This window comes from Fusarium phalaenopsidis (assembly GCF_050370095.1).
Source record: "Fusarium phalaenopsidis strain FUZ10S chromosome Unknown contig_32296, whole genome shotgun sequence".
NCBI classification, from domain to species: domain Eukaryota; kingdom Fungi; phylum Ascomycota; class Sordariomycetes; order Hypocreales; family Nectriaceae; genus Fusarium; species Fusarium phalaenopsidis.
Window position 1 is genome coordinate 3275598 of NW_028145408.1, and position 22443 is coordinate 3298040.

Below are 22443 nucleotides of genomic sequence, written 5' to 3' on the forward strand. Positions count from 1 at the left end.
GCGGTCGGTTGGATCGAGGACGACGATAATAGCGTTTGTCGAGAGTAATGATGATTTCAATGAGAAAATAAGCAGTGGAAGTTACTAGGAACGCTCCTACCCGGGCTCATAACTGTGACTAACAGCTATTGCTGCACCGACCGAGCATACGAAAGAGGAGTAATAAAGAGCCTTGATTTCTATAAAGGGGAAGCGGCACAAAGCCGTTTATAAGCATGACCGCGCGGACCACAGGCAGGTCTGTGCGCGACCAATCAGCGGGAGGGGCTTACGTAACACCTATTAACCGGGGACCTCCAATTACCCCAGTCACCCAGCCCTTATAGCCTAAACAGCCCAGCCTCTTACGACAGCTACCCGGGTATTTCCCCATGGTGTGGTCTGTAGGGGCCCCCTCTTACGGTTAGCTCACTTGAATAGAGGGAGATGTAAGAGCCACATGATTCGGCGGCCTGGCAGCCGAAGGAATCTGCCTGGTGTCGCCCAACTGTTACGGCACTAGCCCCCGCAAACCCGCACACGGGCTGTTCAACCCCAGACCCATCCGCCCACCAAGTGCACATAGCTGTTCAGCCTCACCTTATTAAGAGTTGTGAGATAGTGGGCCTCAATGGCTGGATTAGGGTGAAAATCATAGAAGGTAGGTCTGTATTATGCGTAAGACTTCAACTTGCGGAGTCCTCTGCGAGAGCTCCCCGGCGGACTTCCCTATTGGAGTGGGGTCACGTGCCCTCGGCCCGAGGATAAGCCGATTTGTCGGCGTCATCCCGTTTCGGATCCATTTTCTTACAATAGTATGCCTTCTATTATACCAGGTGGCCAATAAGGTCTTGGTTGTTGGGTATTTCGGTTAGCATAGCCGTTAGCCCGAGCTACGGGTTGCACCTCTGCTCCGGACTTGTGGCCTGATCCTTCAATAGGGTTAGGGTTATGGTTGGGGTTAGTATTAAATATCTAAGCTATTTTGCCCGGAGGGTTTCTTCTAGCTAAAGATATAGCTTATAGACTAAAGAAAGGAGATTTTTCTGAGATATAAAGAGATAAGAAAAAGGAAAAATAAGAGTATAAAAGAGATATAAGAGGTATAGCTAAGAAAGAGAGAGATAGCTAAGAAAGAGAGATATAGTTTAAGAAAGGGAGATAGCTAAGAAAGAGAGAAATAGCTAAGAAAGAGAGATATAGCTAATATGAAAAGGCAAAGAGATAAAATATAAGAAATAAAAGATAAAGGATAAGAGGTAAGAGATAAGAAATAAGAGATAAAGAATAAGAGGTAAGAGATAAGAAATAAGAGATAAAGAATAAGAGATAAGAGGTAAAGAGTAAAGAGGAGCTTTAAGGAGCCTTAAAAGTGTTCCAGATTGACCTAGGCATTATTAGGGCAGTTATTGGACTTGAACGTCAGTTGGGGTTAGGGTTAGGGTTAGCTGGCTAGGCTAGTAAAAAGAAAAAGAAAGAAAAGAAAAGAAAGGGAAAAGAAATAAGAATTAAATAATTAAAATATAAACCCTAAAATATAAATATTAAGGGTTAAATAATATTTTATAACGTACTTAATAAGCATGCGGATCAAACAAGCATGCAGATCAAAAATCTCAACCTCTAAGATATAAATCGCAATAAAAACACAACAAACTATTTAATTAATTAAAACTACTTACTATATTCTTCCCCAGATATCTCAATCACTACCTGACACGTTCTTGCATTATGATCGGGCTTACCGCATACACCACAGCGCCGAACCCCCGGTCGCGCCGACCTTCCTTGACCACCACTTCTCGACGATTCAGCCACTACCTGCGCATCAATATCCATCTGATCAATTGCTTGCCTTCCTTCATCTAGAGTCATCTTCCCTCTTTTCTGTAGGCGGGTCCTTTTTGCCCTCCGCCGCCGGCTTAATGCCTTATTTGCCTGTCGAAGGTCTTGGATCTCAGCCCTCATCAATGCTATCTCATGCATAACCGCCTTTGTTCCCTTAGAAAGAGACTTCAATGCTTCCAGAATTAATTCAGGAGAGCTACTTTTATGCCTTCTGATTCTTCTTTCAAGGTATTCAGACTGAGATTGGGCCTCAAGGATGGTCTTTGGGGTCTTTGAGACCCAAGGGTTAGAGGGGCCAGCCTCCTCCTCGGCAGGCGTTGGAGTCCGTAGCTGCACATCAAGCTTCGAGACCACACTTTCTGGGTCAAAAGGAACAAGCCTAGCCCCTTTGAAGGCTGCCTTGATATTTTTCTTCGTCATAGTGGCTTGAAATGCGGCGTAGAAGGCCGGGAAGAATTCGGTCTTTGAAACGTGGGTTATAGAGCATCTGATCAGATGCTCTATTTCTCGACCATAAGCCTTCTTAAGTAGCCCAAAGCAACCGACGTCAAGGGGCTGGAGTAGATGAGATGAATGAGGCGGCATACAGAGCGTGATAATATTATTCTCCTCGCAATATATCTCAAAGTCGGCCGAGTGGTGACTTTCGTGGCCATCGAGGATCAGAAGACGATAGGGACCAGTTGATCGGTTGGTTGTGTGCTGATTGAAGTGCTTTAGCCACTCGAGACCTATCTCGTTATCGGTCCAGCCATTTTGAGACGTCGCAATAGCCCAATCGCCCGGGAGGTTGCTTTCTTGGTACCAATTGGCGAGGTGATATTGGCCCGTAACCACGATGAACGGCTGGATAGCCCGGCCTTCCGCATTGATCGCCTGAATGACTGTAACCCATTCCCGGTCTCCAGGCTGCACTAATTTCGGTCTTCCACGCCTTTCTGCGCCTGTGACGACCATCCCGCTCTGAATCAGGCCTATCATAAAGCCAGTCTCATCAAAGTTATAGATATCTTCTAATCGGATGCCGTATTTCGCGATTATGTTCTTAACGAGCCTAAACCAATTGCGAATAATAGTTGGATCTTCGCATTTGGCCCTCTGATAGTCATATTTACGAAAAAAACGCGTCTTGAGCTCTGGGTGTCGCTTGATGAAGTTTCTAGCCCAGCGCTTGCCGACGGGTAGCGCGTTGCGGTCGGCGAGCAATCGGTTGGCCATTTCTTTAACACCACGCAGTCGCGGGGGAAATCCTCGTGAATCTAGGTCGAGAATAAATTGGATAATGATCTGTTCCTCTAGATCAGATAGTTTGCGTGATTTAGGGATCCAATCGCAACGCGCAGATATGCCATGCTGTCGGCGATAGAGAGTAGTATAAGAGATTTCATAGACCTTTGCGGCGCGTCGGAGACTTAATTTTAGGTCATTTTAATAGGCCTAGAGCGCAAGAAGGATATTAGCCTCTCTATTTGACTATGGCATATTGGGTGGTTGAGAATTAATTGATCAAATGGAAATGTTGTAGGATGAGGGATTTTTGATCCGCATGCTTGTCTGATCCGCATGCTTATCAAGTACGTTAACTATTATTATTAATTATATTTATTTAAATTTAAATTTAATTTAGTATAACATACATAATAAGCATGCATCGCATACAAGTATGCGTCGCACTTTTCTTATACCTTTAAGATAGAAATCGCAATAAAAATACCATAAACCATTTTATCAATTAAAATTACTCGCTATACTCTTCCCCAGATATCTCAATCACTACCTGACATGTTCTTGCATTATGACCAGGCTTGCCGCAGACACCACAATGCCGAACTCCTATCATCTATTAAAACCGTCGGTTGAGCTACCGACAGTTTTTTTGTATGGGAGATTTTTTTTACGCTAGCAGACCATAGGGCAGCCGACAGTTTTTTTCTCGACCAGCCGACGTTTTCTAGAAAAGAGGGTTCCTATAGGGCTAAGGCTCCGCAAAAGAGATATATATAACTTTAAGCTATAAGGATTTTAGAAATAAAGTCCTTTTTCTTATATCTTATTTCTTAATTTTTCTAGAATTATTTAAAGATAAAAAAGAGAAATTTTAATGGGGTGGTTAATGCAACTAGCGCTACGCTAAAATTTCCCAACCACCGCCACAACTTAGCTATCTAGCCATACTAACCACCTCGCCAGCCACAATTAAGATAATTCCTTAGCTAATAAGCTTTAACCTCTATATTCTTTCTTTCTTTTACCTCTTTATAAAGACTTTAACTCTTCTTAGCTATTTACTTCTAATTTCTATCTCTATCTATATCTTAGTTATCTAAAAGTATTATTTATTTATATCTTAGTTATCTATAAGTCTTATAATTATGGATTATTTTACTTATATCCCGGCTTTTTCCCTTCTAATTTGCAAGACTTACAAAACCGCAGTTCTTTTTAACCAAATTCAACAACACCTCCGCCAACAGCCTCATCAGCTTTCCCTCTAAGAGATCAAGCCTACCCTAGAGCAAGCTACTAAGCTTGATCTTCTTCAGGGCCAGAAGGACCTTATAAGGCTACCTAAGCCTATTCCTCCAGGCCCTCCTATCTCACAACTTGGAGAGCCTATGCAACAGGGCTTCCGCTGCACCTTTGAGCCTAGCTGCTTCTATGTTGGCTCCCAGCTACGCCGAATTAGAGAGCACTTACGGGTCTTTCACAAGGTCCAGCAGAAGGGTCAAGACGGCCGGCCTTCCAAGGCAGCAGCCTCGCAGCCTTCTATAGCTACTGAAAGCTATTGGCGAGCCGGCGTAGCCTATCAGCAACTCTTCAAGCAAGGGCCTCGCAGTGAATACTTTGAGGTCTTGCTAGAAGGTAATAGCTCTGAAGCTCTCTCTCTTCTAGAAGCCAAGGCTGCCTTTGAGGCCCAAGCCCTAGCTATCAGAAGCAAGGAGGCCGAGGCTATAGAGCAGCTAAATGACTTTACTACTCCTAACCCTATCATCTATTAAAACCGTCGGTTGAGCTACCGACAGTTTTTTTGTATGGGAGATTTTTTTTACGCTAGCAGACCATGGGGCAGCCGACAGTTTTTTTCTCGACCAGCCGACGTTTTCTAGAAAAGAGGGTTCCTATAGGGCTAAGGCTCCGCAAAAGAGATATATATAACTTTAAGCTATAAGGATTTTAGAAATAAAGTCCTTTTTCTTATATCTTATTTCTTAATTTTTTTAAAATTATTTAAAGATAAAAAAGAGAAATTTTAATAGGGTGGTCAGTGCAACTAGCGCTACGCTAAAATTTCCCAACCACCGCCACAACTTAGCTATCTAGCCACACTAACCACCTCGCCAGCCACAATTAAGATAATTCCTTAGCCAATAAGCTTTAACCTCTATATTTATTCTTTCTTTTACCTCTTTATAAAGACTTTAACTCTTCCTAGCTATTTACTTCTAATTTCTATCTCTATCTATATCTTAGTTATCTAAAAGTATTATTTATTTATATCTTAGTTATCTATAAGTCTTATAATTATAGATTATTTTACTTATATCCCGGCTTTTTCCCTTCTAATTTGCAAGACTTGCAAAACCGCAGTTCTTTTTAACCAAATTCAACAACACCTCCGCCAACAGCCTCATCAGCTTTCCCTCCAAGAGATCAAGCCTACCCTAGAGCAAGCTACTAAGCTTGATCTTCTTCAGGGCCAGAAGGACCTTATAAGGCTACCTAAGCCTATTCCTCCAGGCCCTCCTATCTCACAACTTGGAGAGCCTATGCAACAGGGCTTCCGCTGCACCTTTGAGCCTAGCTGCTTCTATGTTGGCTCCCAGCTACGCCGAATTAGAGAGCACTTACGGGTCTTTCACAAGGTCCAGCAGAAGGGTCAAGACGGCCGGCCTTCCAAGGCAGCAGCCTCGCAGCCTTCTATAGCTACTGAAAGCTATTGGCGAGCCGGCGTAGCCTATCAGCAACTCTTCAAGCAAGGGCCTCGCAGTGAATACTTTGAGGTCTTGCTAGAAGGTGACAGCTCTAAAGCTCTCTCTCTTCTAGAAGCCAAGGCTGCCTTTGAGGCCCAAGCCCTAGCTATCAGAAGCAAGGAGGCCGAGGCTATAGAGCAGCTAAATGACTTTACTGCTCCTAACCCTTGGCTTCGAAGGCTAGGATCAGCAAGGCACTTAGCTGACTTTAGTGGGGAAAAGGATTTCCTAAGAGAGCTGCTTTCTCTTGACCTTACCCTAACTAAAGAATCTCTAAAAGAGACCTCTGAGCTAGATTGCTTTTTTATCTTGCAGGCTTTTGAGGAGCTTATTCAAGAAGCTATAGGCCTTATAGCTTCTAATGAGATTCCTCTGAATGCTCTCTTTGAGGTTAACCGGCAAGATGCCTCGCAGCCAGCAAAGAAGCCCTTTAGCTATAGGTATAAGAAGGCTACGCAAGACCGCTATGCCATAGTAGCAAAGCAGCTTCTAGTCTATACCTTCCGCTGCCTTAACCTTGAGCCCGCAGAGAGGCCACCTTTCAAAGCAAGCCAGCAGCAGCTAGCTAGCTATAAGGCTCTATCTGATAACCTTGATGACCTAGAAGAGGCCTGGCTCTTAGCTAAAGGCAACTTCTCTAGCCATAAGGTTATAGGGCTTTATAAGGGGGTAAAAGAAAGGACCTTGGCGCTTTTCATCTCGATCCTAGATCATCAGACTAAGGATAGTGAATTTGATAGCGTTATGGTCTCCTTTCTTACTGTGCTTAGTATATCCCCTGATGGCTCTTGGCTAGGCTTTGAGACCTTTACCCCTTTTCTCTCTGCCTTAGTATCTATTTCTAGGCTACTTATCCTGCGGGAAGTAGCTAGAAAAAGAGATAAGGCTATCCAGCAGCATACCGAGCTTGGAAGCTCTCTTCTAGAAGCTCGAGAGGCAAGCCCTGGTTATTTTGAGCTAGTGCAATAGCTCGTAACTAGGTGCATGCTAAATAGCCCGGCTGGGGCTGATACGACCCCTATGCAGTTTATCCTTCGGCTGCGTAGCTATGGCATAGCTGCCAAGGCCAATACGGCCCAGCCCGGCTATATCAGCTGGGAAGGGGAGACTATCCTCTATAGAGGCAACCGGCTTAGCCTCCCTAGCCTGCAGCATATACTGCAAGCTGCCCTAGATGAAGCCCGGCTTCTTCTCTTCTAGGGGCTTCTTATGCAAGAGAGCTATACCTTGGAGGATAGCCAGCCAGCCCTAGTGCCTTCTATCCCCTGGGATTCTATCCAGGATAACCCTACTGATAATTTAGTAGGTTATTCCTTTTTTAGATAGCCTCTATGAGGTAGCTAGGGGAGGCACTAAGAGCTGGCTTTTTTCCTTTCTCTGGGAAGACCCTATCATCTATTAAAAACGTCGGCTGAGCTACCGACGTTTTTTTTGTATGGGGGAAATTTTTTACGCTAGCAGACCATGGGGCAGCCGACGTTTTTTTTCTCGACCAGCCGACGTTTTCTAAAAAAGAGGGTTCCTATAGGGTTAAGGCTCTATAAAAGAGATATATATAACTTTAAGCTATAAGGATTTTAGAAATAAAGTCCTTTTTCTTATATCTTATTTCTTAATTTTTTTAGAATTATTTAAAGATAAAAAAGAGGAATTTTGATGGGGTAGTCAGTGCAATTAGCGCTACGCTAAAAATCACCAACCACCGCCACAACTTAGCTATCTAGCCACACTAACCACCTCGCCAGCCACAATTAAGGCAATTCCTTAGCCAATAAGCTTTAACCTCTATATTTTTTCTTTTTTTTTACTCTTTTATATAGACTTAAATTCTTCTTAATTATTTACTTTTAATTTCTATCTTTATTTCTATCTTTATTATCTAAAAGCCTTATCTATCTATATCTTAATTATCTATAAGTCTTATAATTATGGATTATTTTAGTTATATCCCTGCTTTTTCCCTTCTAATTTGCAAGACTTGCAAAACCGCAGTTCTTTTCAACCAAATTCAACAACACCTCCGCCAACAGCCTCATCAGCTTTCCCTCCAAGAGATCAAGCCTACCCTAGAGCAAGCTACTAAGCTTGATCTTCTTCAGGGCCAGAAGGACCTTATAAGGCTACCTAAGCCTATTCCTCCAGGCCCTCCTATCTCACAACTTGGAGAGCCTATGCAACAGGGCTTCCGCTGTACCTTTGAGCCTAGCTGCTTCTATATTGGCTCCCAGCTACGCCGAATTAGAGAGCACTTACGGGCCTTTCACAAGGTCAAACAGAAGGGTCAAAAGGGCCGGCCTTCTAAGGCAGCAGCCTCGCAGCCTTCTATAGCTACTGAAAGCTATTGGCGAGCCGGCATAGCCTATCAGCAACTCTTCAAGCAAGGGCCTCGCAGTGAATACTTTGAGGTCTTGCTAGAAAGTGACAGCTCTAAAGCTCTCTCTCTTCTAGAAGCCAAGGCTGCCTTTGAGGCCCAAGCCCTAGCTATCAGAAGCAAGGAGGCCGAGGTTATAGAGCAGCTAAATGACTTTACTGCTCCTAACCCTTGGCTTCGAAGGCTAGGATCAGCAAGGCACTTAGCTGACTTTAGTGGGGAAAAGGATTTCCTAAGAGAGCTGCTTTCTCTTGACCTTACCCTAACTAAAGAATCTCTAAAAGAGACCTCTGAGCTAGATTGCTTTTTTTTCTCTTGCAGGCTTTTGAGGAGCTTATTCAAGAAGCTATAGGCCTTATAGCTTCTAATGAGATTCCTCTGAATGCTCTCTTTGAGGTTAACCGGCAAGATGCCTCGCAGCCAGCAAAGAAGCCCTTTAGCTATAGGTATAAGAAGGCTACGCAAGACCGCTATGCCATAGTAGCAAAGCAGCTTCTAGTCTATACCTTCCGCTGCCTTAACCTTGAGCCCGCAGAGAGGCCACCTTTCAAAGCAAGCCAGCAGCAGCTAGCTAGCTATAAGGCTCTATCTGATAACCTTGATGACCTAGAAGAGGCCTGGCTCTCAGCTAAAGGCAACTTCTCTAGCCATAAGGTTATAGGGCTTTATAAGGGGGTAAAAGAAAGGACCTTGGCGCTTTTCATCTCGATCCTAGATCATCAGACTAAGGATAGTGAATTTAATAGCGTCATGGTCTCCTTTCTTACTGTGCTTAGTATATCCCCTGATGGCTCTTGGCTAGGCTTTGAGACCTTTACCCCTTTTCTCTCTGCCTTAGTATCTATTTCTAGGCTACTTATCCTGCGGGAAGTAGCTAGAAAAAGAGACAAGGCTATCCAGCAGCATGCCGAGCTTGGAAGCTCTCTTCTAGAAGCTCGAGAGGCGAGCCCTGGTTATTTTGAGCTGGTGCAACAGCTCGTAACTAGGTGCATGCTAAATAGCCCGGCTGGGGCTGATACGACCCCTATGCAGTTTATCCTTCGGCTGCGTAGCTATGGAATAGCTGCCAAGGCCAACACGGCCCAGCCCGGCTATATCAGCTGGGAAGGGGAGACTATCCTCTATAGAGGCAACCGGCTTAGCCTTCCTAGCCTGCAGCATATACTGCAAGCGGCCTTAGATGAAGCCCGGCTTCTTCTCTTCCAGGGCTTCTTATGCAAGAGAGCTATACCTTGAGGATAGCCAGCCAGCCCTAGTGCCTTCTATCCCTTGGGATTCTATCCAGGATAACCCTACTGATAATTCAGTGGGTTATTCCTTTTTAGATAGCCTCTATGAGGTAGCTAGGGGAGGCACTAAGAGCTGGCTTTTTTCCTTTCTCTGGGAAGACCCTATTCTCAAGGCCCGCTGGTTTGGAAGCTCTAGTAGCTCTTCTATAACCCCAGAAGCTAGGGCTATGTCTTCTTATAGCCAAAGCATCGAGAAGCTGCTTGAGCTGCTAGCCTTCTTGATCCACTTGAGCAGCGGTCTTCCGGCTAGGTCAAATGAGCTCTTGACTCTTCGGCACCGCAATACCGCCGCAGGGGGCATCCGCAATATCTTCCTAGACCAAGGGCTAGTTATGCTAGTTACTGGTATTCACAAGGGCTTTTCTAGGTCAGAGAGACTCAAGGTTATTCACCGCTTTCTTCCTCAGGAGGTTAGCACCCTTTTAGTCTATTATCTCTGGCTTATCTTGCCCTTCTGGGAAGCTATGCAGGCCAACTTTGACCCCAGCTCTCAGGGCTCCTTTTCCCCCTTTCTCTGGAAGACCTCTGGCCTAGATGGCGATGAGGGTTCTAGCAAGAAGGTAGAGGCCCTAGGGGATAACCCCCAGCTGCAGCAGCTGCAGGCCGAGCTAGGCTTCTATAGCCCCTAGAGACTCTCCCTTTGGGGCCCTGAGAGGCAGCCAGGCTGATAACCCTAGGCTGCATATAGGCTTGCAGCAGGCTCTTGGAATTCGGCTAGGCTTAGCCGGGTCCTTAAGCGCTGGGGCAAGCTAGCCGGCATTGAGTCTCTTACTATCAGTAGCTGGCGGCATATAGCTATCGCCCTAGGCCGCCGCTATATCCGCGATGCAGCTATTACTAGCCAGGGGCTATATAGCGAAGTCGACCACGGAGATAGCGAAAGCAGCTCTGATGAAGAGGGCCCTGGAGAAAGAGATACTATTCTCCATAGGCAGACCGGCCATGGCAGCATGACTTCCAACCTCGTCTACGGCCGGCAGCTTACAGAAGCCCACTTTGAGACCTATCAGCGCAGGCAAAGCTTCCGGCTTCTTAGTGAAGAGTGGCACTTCTTGCTTGGTTTCCCTCTGCCCCTGGCTTCTCAAGGGCAACTATCCCCTCGGGCTCAAAGAGAGGCCTAGCTGCCGTTGACCTTGAGCATTTCCAGCAGCTTCAAGCAGCCCGCTGGAAGCAGCTGCGCAAGGTTGACCTTGACCTTGAGCTGCAGAGGCTACTCGGCTCCAACGCCACCTTCCGGCAGGGCCAGAAGCCGATTCTAGAGGCCATTATGGGTAATAGGAATCCAATCCTAGCCATCATGCCCACTAGCGGCGGCAAGAGCCTTCTATTTCAGTTGCCGGCTGCTAGCTGCCCAGATGGCATAACTATAGTAGTTGTGCCGCTGGTCTCGCTGCTAGGCAACCTCCTAGACCGCTGCCAAGCTATGGATATCCCCGCTGCTCAGTGGCAGGCTGATAGGGCACCGAGGGGGGCTTCCATTATCTTTGTGACGCCCGAGTCAGCTATGACAAAGCGGTTCCAGGCCTATCTAGATGGCCTTCAAGCCCTAGCCCGCCTTGACCGCATAGTTATAGATGAGTGTCACACGATTCTAGAAGGCAGCCCCCGGTTCAGGCCTAAGCTAAGGCAGCTAGGCCTATTGGCCTTGCGAGGCGTGCAGATAGTATACCTGACTGCAACGTTGCCTATAGCTGAAGAGCGTGAATTCCTAGGTCTGGTTTATACCAAGGCCAAGGATGCCACTATCTTCCGGGCTCCCACAACCCGGCCTAATATCAGCTATAAGGTAGTTGAGTTCCTCTGCTTCCCAAAGCGGGCTATCTGCAGTCTGCTGAGAATGCCCTGAGGCAGCTGCTTGATAGTAAGCTTGCCTTTACCCTCGCCCAGCCAAAGCTATAGTCTATTGCAAGACTATAGCTATAACCGAAGCCCTAGCCCAGGCCCTGGGGTGTGATGCCTACTATAACGAGGTTGATACTCGCGATGGCAAGGCAGAACGCCTGCAGGCCTGGATGGAAGGCTCCCGGGAGACCCTCTATGGCAACGGCAGGGTTATAGTTGCAACCAATGCTCTTGGCCTCGGTATTGATATCCCTAATATCAGGTTATTATACACCTTGAGATGCCAAAGAGGCTTGCAGACTATGGGCAGCAGAGCGGCCGTGCCGGTCGAGATGGGCTTCCTAGCGAGGCTATCACCCTCAGGCCCTTGCAAAGCTCGACCCAAGAAGCCCAATCTTCTAGGCTCCTCAGCATAGGCAGCAGAGAATTCCTCTCTACTAGCCAATGCCGCAGGATAGCCTTAGATAGGGCTCTAGATGGCCGAGCTAGCCGGCAAGCGTGCGAGGCAGGGGAGGAAAAGTGTGACTTTTGCCTGGAGAACCTACCTCTAACCGCAGAAGAAGGCTATGCCTTGGAGAGCCCTGAAGAGAGGGATCTTAGGCTTAGAGCTATGCAGGTACAGCAGATGCGTACTACAGCAGCTACCCGGGCCGAGAGGGAAAGGGCAGACTTTGAGACCTTTCAGAGGCTGCTTTCTCAGCAGCTTCTTCAGGGCTGCCTTTTCTGCAAGCTTGATGGGCTAGATAGGCGAGACCATCTGCCATTAAGCTGCACCCGGGCCACTTCTTCTAGCCGCAAGGATATACGCCTTGGCTTTGAGCTAACTAAGTCTATTACCCGCTACCTAAGGCAGCGGGATAGACTAGGAAGCTTTGGAGCCTGTGCCTATTGCCTTGTGCCCCAGGAGCTTTGCAGCCGCTGGGAGGAAGATCCTCATAATGGCGGCTGGCAGCTAATCCAGGGGGGAAATTGCCAGTTTCCTGGGCTTATTGCTACCCTCTGGAGCTCTGCTGTATTACAGCAGCCACAACTAGCTAGCCAGCTATATAAGAAGCTTGGCTTTGAGGGGGAAGTTAACCCCCCTAGCTATGCTCCTAAGCACCATCGGGTCTTATGGTCCTGGCTAGGGAGAGGATCTCTTGGGCTAGCTATGATGCTATCCGGATCTGCTGTATCTATAAAGAGCTAGCAGAGGCCTTAAATATGCCCTAGCATAGCTTAAAAGATACTCTAGGATAGTTACTAGGTCTTTCTTTTAAGTAATATTATAATAATAATACCCTTTGCACCTAATAAAATAGCACTATCCTCTTAGCCCTCTTAGCTATTTTCCTTAGTAGCCTATAATAAATAATATAGAAAGAAGAATACCTACCTCTTACCCTTATAACTGCCCCTAGTACCTAAAAAGACCCTTAGAACTCCGTATAAGCCCACTATAGCCCAAGTACCCGCCCCTAACCCTTATAACCCCCCCCTATAGCCCAAATAGCCCCCTGTAGCCCAAATAGCCCCTTGCCCAAATAGCCCCCTGTAGCCCAAATAGCCCCCTATAGCCTAAATAGCCCCCTAAAAGTTAAATATAGTTTCCCCTGAGCCTATTATAATAGAAGCTTAAGCCTTAAGTTATCTATTATATATAGGGGCATAGAAACTGGTTTAAACCATTGCGGCGCGCCCCAGTCGCTATGTGACTCCCCTGTTGCCCCCCTATAGCTATAAATAGCATATAAAGTTAATAGGCCCATCTAGCAGCTAGAAAAGAAGGTCCTTTAGCTAGCTATAGCTAGGCATCCCTAGTAGCTATGCACCCGGAGGAGCCAGGTTCGTAGGGGCTGATTACAGCTATATTCCCCCGGCCACGAGGCACGAAGCCTATAAGCATATATATGAGGGATATATAAAGGTAATCTAATAAGATAAGGTATAGTGGGGCTAGTTTAACCACATAGCCTAGGTGGATTATAAGTTATTTTTTTACCTTATTTTAGCTATAAGGTAGCTTTATTTTTTACTTATTATAAGGTAGCTTAATCTCTTATTTATTATAAAGTAATTAAGAATTATAAGTTAGCTTTATTAAATATATATATAATAAAATATAATATAAATATAATTAAAAATAAGAATAATAATAATAATAAAAAATATAAGAATAAAAAATATAAAATAAGAAAAATAAAAAAAATATAAAAATAAAAAATAAATAATAATAATAATAATAATAATAATAATAATAAGAATAATAATAATAATAATAATAATAATAAAAATAAAAATAATAATAATAAAATAATAATAATAATAATAATAATAATTATTATTATTATTATTATTATTATAATTATTATAATAAAATAGTAAAACTAATTAGTGCGGCTAGCACTTATTAGAACCTGTCTTACGATTATAAGGTTCAATGCCACAAGGCCTATTCCCAGATAACTGCGCGGTTTTTTACTTAGGAAGCCCATATATGTTCACGGGGAGCGTACCGTACTCTTCCTAAGGTGAAGCAGCGCAAACTGCTTCTAGCCTGAATTGAACCCTAGGCCCTCGGGAAAAGGTTGCTAAGCTTAACCGTTGAGCTATCAGGCCGCTCTTCAAGACCGGCTGTGGTTGCTATATGGATTCTAGGAAGTGATAGATAAAGGTTACAGGTGTAATTGGTATAGGGTAGGCAGCTGCGATACGGTAGGCAGCTGCAATAGGGCAGCAGCTATGATAAAGTAGGTAAATATAGCAGGGCAGTAGCTACTATAGGGTAAGTAGGTATAGCAAGGTAGTAAATACTATAGGGTAAGTAGTTATATTAAGAGGGCTATATATATAATAAAAAATAGCTTATTTTATAAAGAAATTTATTATAAGGTAAAAGTAATATAATAATTATAAGGCTAAAAGGTATTATTATAATTATATTACTTATATTCTTATAATAAATTTTTATATTTTTATTAAGGCTAAGGGTTTAAGTTTATTATATAAGTTTTTTTATTTCTTATTTATTTTTTATATTTATTATAATAAAATTATAATTATTATATAATAATAATTTTTATAATATTTAAGATTTATTAAAAATTATATTAAAATTAATAAAAAAACTTATAAATAAAGGTTTTTTTTTAAAAATATTAATATTATTAATAAATATTATTAATATTATATTATATATAATATTAAAATAATAATTATAAAAATATTTTAAATTAATTATTATTAAAAATATATATTTATAATAAAATAATAAGTCTTATAAAATAATAATATAATATTAAGTATAATTATAATAAAATAAAATTAATAAAAAATACTTTTAAAATAAAAATTATATTATTTATTATAAAATTAAAATTATTATAAGATAATAAAATATTATAAAAATAATAATAAAAATAATTTTTTATTTATTAAAATATTATATAAAAATTATAATATTAATAATTACTATAAGATTAAAATAAATATAAAATAAAAATTATTATAAGTTAATAAAATATTATAAAATATAATTTTAATAAAAATTATATAAATAAAATATTATTTTAATATTATAATTGCAGTCAAAGATCACCCCGAACCGGTCCCGGTTAGGGTTAAAAGTTATGCGTCTTTGGGCTATCCATACCACGAGCCCCTAATATTTTAGAAGCCTACCAGTAAACTTGCCATTTTTGGACGCCCTCCCCACCTAAACCTGGGTTTAGGTGTCCGTGCGCACCCTCCCCTCCTCAAACCTCTAAGCCTCCATCTCTCCTCCACCTTTCTCATTCGTTCTCCCTGACTACCATCTATGCTCCTTTGGCCACTTCTTGACGACATCTAATTCTTGACTAGCAGCCCAGAAGTCTCCCGTCTCCCGTCTCCCGTCTCCCGTCTTCCTTTCTTTTAATTAGTCACCTTCCCCACCCCCTGTACCTTAACACTCCCATTCAATATAATAACCTGAACCCTCATCTCTTCCCACCTGTTGCTTCTTACCCTTTTACAATTCCACATCCCACATCAAATAAAATAAATCACAAACAATAAATCCCAATAATAATAATCATCAATCAATCATCACAAACAATGATCAAAATTGGTCGCCCTCTACCTCCCAAATCCAACCCCGATCCCCGGCCCTCCAAACGGCTGAAAACTACCCCTACCCACCCTTCCCGTGAACCCCGTCTATCCACCTCTCCCTCCCTACTTCCCGTCCCCGACGATACCCCATCATCACCACCTAAGCCCGCCAAGTCACCAAAGCCTCCTCCACCTTCCTTCACCGAGGTCGATTCCCTGAGGAAACAGGCGGAGCCCTACCGCCTCGCCGTCGCTGAGCTGCCCATCCATCTCCTCCATTCCGCCTGGTCTCGTGGCAACAACAGGCCCCTCGACCGCAATCACGTCGCCCATCTTTGTCGCTCTTTCCAGAATGGCGGCCTCGCACGTCGAGCCGAGCAGCACTACGTCCAGGTCTCCTGCAGTGCTGCCGCCGTTCAAAAATGATCGACGCCATCCCAGACGCTGATCAGAGCACTGCCCAAGACCGACGTCAGCATGTGCTATCCTTCAAAAACTGGGCCGACTTCAACGGCGACGAGAAACCTGAGCTCATGGCCGGCCAGCATCGCATCGAGGCTCTGAAAGACTACGTGAAACAGACGGATTCTGATTCGAGCGATTTGTGGTGGATTTGCGAATTTTACGACAAAGGTGTGACCCCTCTTCAATCACCCCCAATCCGCAGATCTTCTCTACCTGATATACTACTTATACATACATAACAAACAATACTCATCCTTATACACAGACACTCTACCAGTCGAACTTGACATCAAGCTTCGTGTCAACCGTCGCGATCTCACCCTGCCCGATACACATGGTCAGATCTGGTTACAGCTCGCCTCCGCCTTTGACCGGGACCCCACTCTATTTTCTGCCGAGAAAAATGTCAACAAGAAGGGTATCGAGAAAAGGATGTTGGATATCCTGTGCCTGACAAGTGAAGCTCGCTTTCCCATCAGCCGTCTCGTCACGCTGTGGAGAAGCGAGCGGTGGAGACCTCGCATTACCCGCTGGTGTCGAACCTCTCTGGGGAGAACCACATTCAACATTTCAAAATGGTATCAGATCGCAGGGTACAGATTGGACGATGTGAGTAACTCACCCTTGACATCCGTGATGGACCTACCATTTATTCATTCACCTCTCCCACCCCAGACAGTCTCGGATCAAGCCTTGCCTAGAATAATATGTGGCTAACTTGGGTGTACCATCGTCCTGCACGAGCAGTATTGGTTCGATACGTTCTATCAGATACTCGAAACTTTAAGGGCACTTCCTGCCTCCGCCTCTGAGTCCATTCAGATTTCAGACTGGACCATGCTCGCCTGCAGTCTCAAAAACGACACCTATGATGCTGCAGATGTATACCAAGTCTTTTATCCCAAGGAGGACAGTAGCAGCGGCGATAGCAACTCCACTCCATCGGTTCCTTCCACTGGCAAACCGAGCACAAAGGCAACACGGCGAACCGGATTTCTGACCTCGCTTGACAAGGAAGCCTATGACAGTCTTTGCCGCCATCTTCAACAGAACCTTACTCTTCGTTTTCCGGATGTGCAGCCTTTATTGCGGATCAAAAAGGAGGAAGGCGAGGTCATGGCACAGGTCATGGACCATGTAGTGCGCTGGGTCAACACCCAACCCGCTGATATCATCGGTCTTCACGAGAACAACAAGCCTTTACGACGAGAAGACCTGGTGCCTGCGATCAAAAGTCTCAAGGCGACTGCTTATGGAGACGATTGGTGGACTCGGCTCAGAGAAGACGACGATGTCGATGGCGCCGACGATGTCGCGTCCTGGCTCGACCTGCGTTCACGGACCCTGGAAAGGCAGGTCCTCGACTACGTCCGCAGCCATATGACCGAGTTCAGGGATCCCTCGACGAAACACTATCTCGACTTGATGCCAGAAGAACATTATGAGCAATATGCAGAACGCTTCAGCACCGGCGATCTCTGGATGGGCTTATTTCACATCGTCCAACACGCTGTTGGTCCTGCATTTCGTCCGGTGTGGGAGGATTCGATCCCTGAACGCATCGGCGCGGATGACGCGATTCACCAGCCGCAGACTGAGATGCGCCACAGACCACCGGCTTCGGCCATCACACGAGCTATCTGTAGTCAGCTGGGAAATATTCCCGAGGTGAAGGAGAATCCTGCATTGAGAGGCGTGTACGCCTCGAGCGAACTTGGTGCCTATATCGATCATGCTGTCCTCGCATGGGCTTCCGATCGATGCCGCAAAGCAGTGGAAAGCAACGAGTCTGACGAAGGAAATCCTTGGTCAGGCGAAGCACTCCAAGCGATCCAGGCGGCATACCAGGGGTACGAGAGGATCCTGGCAGGAATGACGTCCGCCACTGCAATTTCCGAACACGATGATCAGCAGCAACAGCAGCGGCACTTGCCAGACGAGCGTATCAGCCACGTCCCGAATGAAGTGCTCCGTCAACAACAGGGTGCCGTATCATCGAGCCCCCATCTTCGCAAAGGTTTGTTCCGATCAACACGGCAGACAGGGCACAGCGTGACAGCGGGCGCACAATGGCCATGGAAGAAGACCTATTACTCCGAATGCAGCAGCGGCAGCAGCGGCGGCAACAGCGCCAGCCATCAAGACATCCTCAACAGCAGCCACCTTCGTTGCCGCCGTTCGCTGGATTGCCTCCAGCCCAGGAGACGGCACTGAGAAGCCCCCCGCCACCAAGACGGAACACATGCAAGGAATGCCGCGGATCACGGTTATCAGCCACCTCCTCAGAAGTCTTACATTGCAGCTGAAGTCGGCCGTCCGTTGCAGAAACTACCAAAGGGAGATGTTGGGAACGGCTGGATCCACCAATCACCAGCAACCAGGACAACGTTACCGAACGGGCGGCCAAGCCCTAGCCAATCCCAGATGACTAGGGCGAGACGACAACGCCAGCGTCACCAGGAACAAGCCCTTAGCTCGCAGCCACAAAAGAGATCATCCTGGATGGATGGGCCTGTAGCGACGTCCGGAAGTAAGCGTTGATCCTTCCGCAGGGCAGGCGGGGCGGCAGCTGGGAACGACGAGCGAGCCATACCCTATACCAAAAGATATACGATTCAATCCGGCGAACCATCGGCAGTCGCACAGCAATAAATAAACAATAAGCAGCAGTAATTAAAATAATAGTAATGATAATAAAAGCCATAATTTTTGACCAAATGTATTGTTTTTAACCCGTGAGAAGTTATTGATACAGCTAGGCTAGGCCAAAATCGTTCCTATCGCGACCACTTGTACGCTCCTGCTGGAACTGATGGCTAGTCAGACACTGGTAAAGGTTGAAAACACAGGGAAAAAGATGCGGATAGGCCGGAAAGAACTGGACTGGGGGTAGAGTACCCTTGTTGTTTTAAACTGTGATAAGCTTGCAGAGTTTCATAGTGCCTGTGACGAGCAAGCCACCTCATTTCCCGCGGGTTTCGCCCTAACCCTTTGCATAAGGGCATCACGAGGGATTTGATGTCATTCCGTGTGATAATTCGAAGAAGATGCATGAGATAGCGCTGTATATTTCAGGTTTTGACATCAGCCACACGCGCGCTCGGACACCTAACCCTGGGTATGCCGGCCCGGGTTGTTTATGGATGTGTTCGGGGTAAAGCTGGCGGTAGGTACGGTAGCTGCTCTCCTTTCGAACCTTACTGAAGACGCGGTCCCTTTGGTAAAGAGCTTCAGTTGCGACCACGACAGCACGAGGCAGAGCGACGCGTCTCGCGTCTAGCCGTACCAGTTTGCACAGTAGCCGAATCCTATAAATCAGCGAGCAGTTTCGCAGGTGACGATGATGGAATATTCCTGACAGAAACAAGTAGTGTGTATTCCTCAGTATTGTCATTCCCCCCCGTACCCTTCATGTTAATTCATATCCTTTTCGTCACCAGTCAGCATCCTCTGAGCATCAGGGTCACCTCTCGTTGGTCAACATAACCGTTGTGACGGACGCTGAGAAGCCTACCATGTCGTGCTTAGGGCTTCCAGAAGAAATCGAATTCGATGTTCGCTCTGATGGTCCTGACATTGATGACGGCGAGGACCAAGAAGAGGCGCGAGAGCTTATATCGCCGTTCTCGGCCGATGAACATTATCTCGAGGAGCCCGCGAGCATCCAAGGGAGTGCAGTCAGCACAGAAGACGCTACAGACCAGTTTCAAAGAGGCTGGAGGGTAGACCGTCGCGCCGGTGATTCCTGGATGTATGGTATGGCACAGCATTGTTCGAAGAGCGTGTAGGAGCAGTGACTTATTTCAGTCCTTTCCCTTCCCTTCCTACGCTCTTCCCCACCTAGAACCTGAGCCAGAACGCGCTGCTAGTTTTTTCAAATTGTCTGGGGTGTCCTGACTGACATGTCGTGTTAGCTGACGAGCTCATCGACGAGACGAACGACGAAGCCTTCGACGGGACACGTGCTCTTGACCTCCTCCAGCGCCGAGTTGTATTGGACTATGGGAGCAAGAAGACAGGGTCAAAGGCGGCGAGCGAGGACGACGATTATTACCCCGTATTTCGGCTCGATTTCGTTAGCATCGTCGGTCTACCGCGTCGGCCGATCTGCCGGTCTAGCCACTTCTTTGACAATATCACAATATCCTTTCGCCACTGGAGTGCCCCATATGTCGCAAAGCATGTGCAGGGCGTCGATTTCGACCTGAGCGGCCGTACCTTCCGCATTGCCACCGGCGCCACTCGAGAAGCTTGGTTCATCGTCATGCATCCAAGCCAGAGAGCTGCTGGGACCAACCACCCCGCCGACGACACGATACAACACATACGAGGACTGCCCTCGTACAGGGCCGTGCTCTGTTACTCGCATCGTACATCAAGGACATCTTCCTTCAAGGTGAGCTCCTTGGTGAAGGTGTTGAGCCGAGGTGGGCCCTCGGAGGCAAGGAGACGCAGATGATTGCCTTTGACAAGTGGGTCATATTCCAGACACTATTCATGGATGGCTGGACGGAGTTCCTCGAAAGGTTCTCCGTAGAAGACGACCCTTTCTGGACCGATCATCAGCCCGCCTTCCACGCGTACGACTATGGCGCCAACATCAACATAGAAGTCAACGAAGGCATAGCGAACCTCGAAGAAGAGACAGTCATCAGGCCAGCCTATCTCGACGGTCTGGACGACGAGTCCAACGAGACCGACGACGGTGATGATGATGGAGAAAACAATAGTTTGCCGGCGACACAGCAAGGATGGGAGCGAATTAGAGGAGGAACGAGAGGATGAGCTCGACGAGCTATACGATGATCAACCAACCGTCGAAGTGGAAGACAACGATAGCCTGTTCGTGTCGGAGAGGGCGGACGATGATGTTGCTTCTCAAATACCACCTAGCCTCAGTCCAGGGCGAATCGATACGGATTATCGAGGTATTGTTGACGGCGAAGCCGACGCGAACAGGCACAATGGTGACGACGACAACAATGGTGATGGTGATGAAGAGCGGGAGCGGAGGTTCCTTGAATGGATGAACGAATCCGAGAACACTGATGTGGGCCAACATAACGGGACTCAGCTACAAGATGATCAGGAGCATCAATACGATGGGCAAGACAACTCCCAGCAGCAGCCGTTGAGCCCAGATACTGACGGTAGTGGCGACGTCCGTCCAAGGCAAGCGCCAGACGTCTCGCCACCCAGTCTACCTCCATCATCAGCATCTGTACCAGCAACGGAGGACCAGAGAGAACATGATGCGTTGTATAGTCCTGGCCTGATGCGGTTGCGTGAGGCCCTTGAGGCGAAGTATAACCTCGACAACATCAGCCACGTCTCCTATGCCCTGGCTGTTGACGTTCATTGCACTGCAGCAAACAAGCATCCCGATGCAGAAGGAAGACCAGGTCCTCCTGTATGTTTACTTGCCGACCGTAACCGGGTGGCTGGGGAGTTTTACGGGAGCAACTATACCTTCTACCCACTCGGCTTCCACCCAGCGTACGGCAATTTCACATCGGATCGTCCACCTGCCTTCCTGGATAGTGACCTGTTTACTGTCATGAAGGAGAACATGAGCCACCAGAACCAGGGTGCCGACGTGCTTTCGTTCGGCTTCTTCCAGGGCTATTCCAACCTGAAACGGTCTATCCGTCATGGGCCTCACGACCTGCTAGCCAGCCACGGTCTCGCCACAGCTGCTCTCACCATCCCCTCGACGGAGGCTCAGCGCACGGCGCGGCTCAAGGACAAGCAACAGCGGCTACTGGCCCAGGTGCGGGGGCGACTCACACCTGACAACCCTGGCGCATCGACACCTTTTGCGCGGGAGAGACAAAGGGTTGAGGCAGCCATGCAGGCGAATGAGTTTGCGTTCCGATTCGAGCAGGTTATTTCCATCGATGCTCCACGACTCGTGCGCCGTCGTCGAAACTTCAGTAGCGTACTACAGCCCATCTTCCAGCTCATGCGACTCTTCCTCAAAGAGAAACAGCTTTATGCAGGTATCCTCCGGCGTTTCTCTCCTGATATCTTCCCAGGAGTCATGGTGGCTTTCGCCAAGGTTATGGAGGCAGCCATAGCAGAAATGGACCGCCGCTTCCGCGAGGCTGGGTCGAAAGGACTGGGCATGGCTCTCTCCGAGGGTGTCGCTGCGCTCGATCGACTGGGCAACTTTTGCTTCACCGGGGACCCGAGGGTGCTCCCTACCAAAGTTATGAGGCTTCTCGGTACGATTGATAGTCTAAGAACATGCGGATGGCCATTCATATCGCCGCGAATGCTGGACATCCGAGAAGGGCGAGGACTCGTCAACCTTGTGGGATGGCCCAGTTGAGCAACGGACGGCCCGTTCTGATGCACGTTGCCTCGCTAGAGTATCACTACGATAGAACGGTGGCATCCAACCGACACAGTCAATTGTGGTTTGCTGAACTTGGGGGTCGATCGATAGACGGGATGGACAGGATGACGACATTTCTCCACGAGGTGTTCCGAGATCTATGGGTACCAGAGACGGCCGCTTTTATCGCGCGCCAAGTTCGTCGTGGCTTGAACCGTGGTATCCGTAGTGGCGGTAGGGACGGCGTTGGATCGCATGGTGATGCCGACA

General features: G+C 46.7%; 3 protein-coding genes across 3 annotated transcripts; all 3 read left to right on the forward strand.

The window, feature by feature from the left end:
• Nucleotides 1-9625: 9625 nt before the first annotated feature.
• LRP88_06587 (uncharacterized protein) lies at nt 9626-10087 on the forward strand (the record flags this gene model as incomplete). Its single annotated transcript, XM_083243125.1, has 1 exon — nt 9626-10087. The coding sequence occupies one exon, from the start codon at nt 9626-9628 to the stop codon at nt 10085-10087; it is 462 nt and encodes a 153-aa protein (XP_083102061.1).
• Nucleotides 10088-15793: 5706 nt separating this feature from the next.
• LRP88_06588 (uncharacterized protein) lies at nt 15794-18050 on the forward strand (the record flags this gene model as incomplete). The annotated part of the gene is made up of 3 exons (XM_083243126.1): nt 15794-16004; nt 16102-16270; nt 16625-18050. The coding sequence occupies 3 exons, from the start codon at nt 15794-15796 to the stop codon at nt 18048-18050; spliced, it is 1806 nt and encodes a 601-aa protein (XP_083102062.1).
• Nucleotides 18051-19351: 1301 nt separating this feature from the next.
• On the forward strand, nt 19352-22167 carry LRP88_06589 (uncharacterized protein; the record flags this gene model as incomplete). Its single annotated transcript, XM_083243127.1, has 4 exons — nt 19352-19592; nt 19751-20097; nt 20184-20541; nt 20603-22167. 4 exons carry the CDS (start codon nt 19352-19354, stop codon nt 22165-22167), a joined length of 2511 nt encoding a protein of 836 aa, XP_083102063.1.
• Nucleotides 22168-22443: the final 276 nt, after the last annotated feature.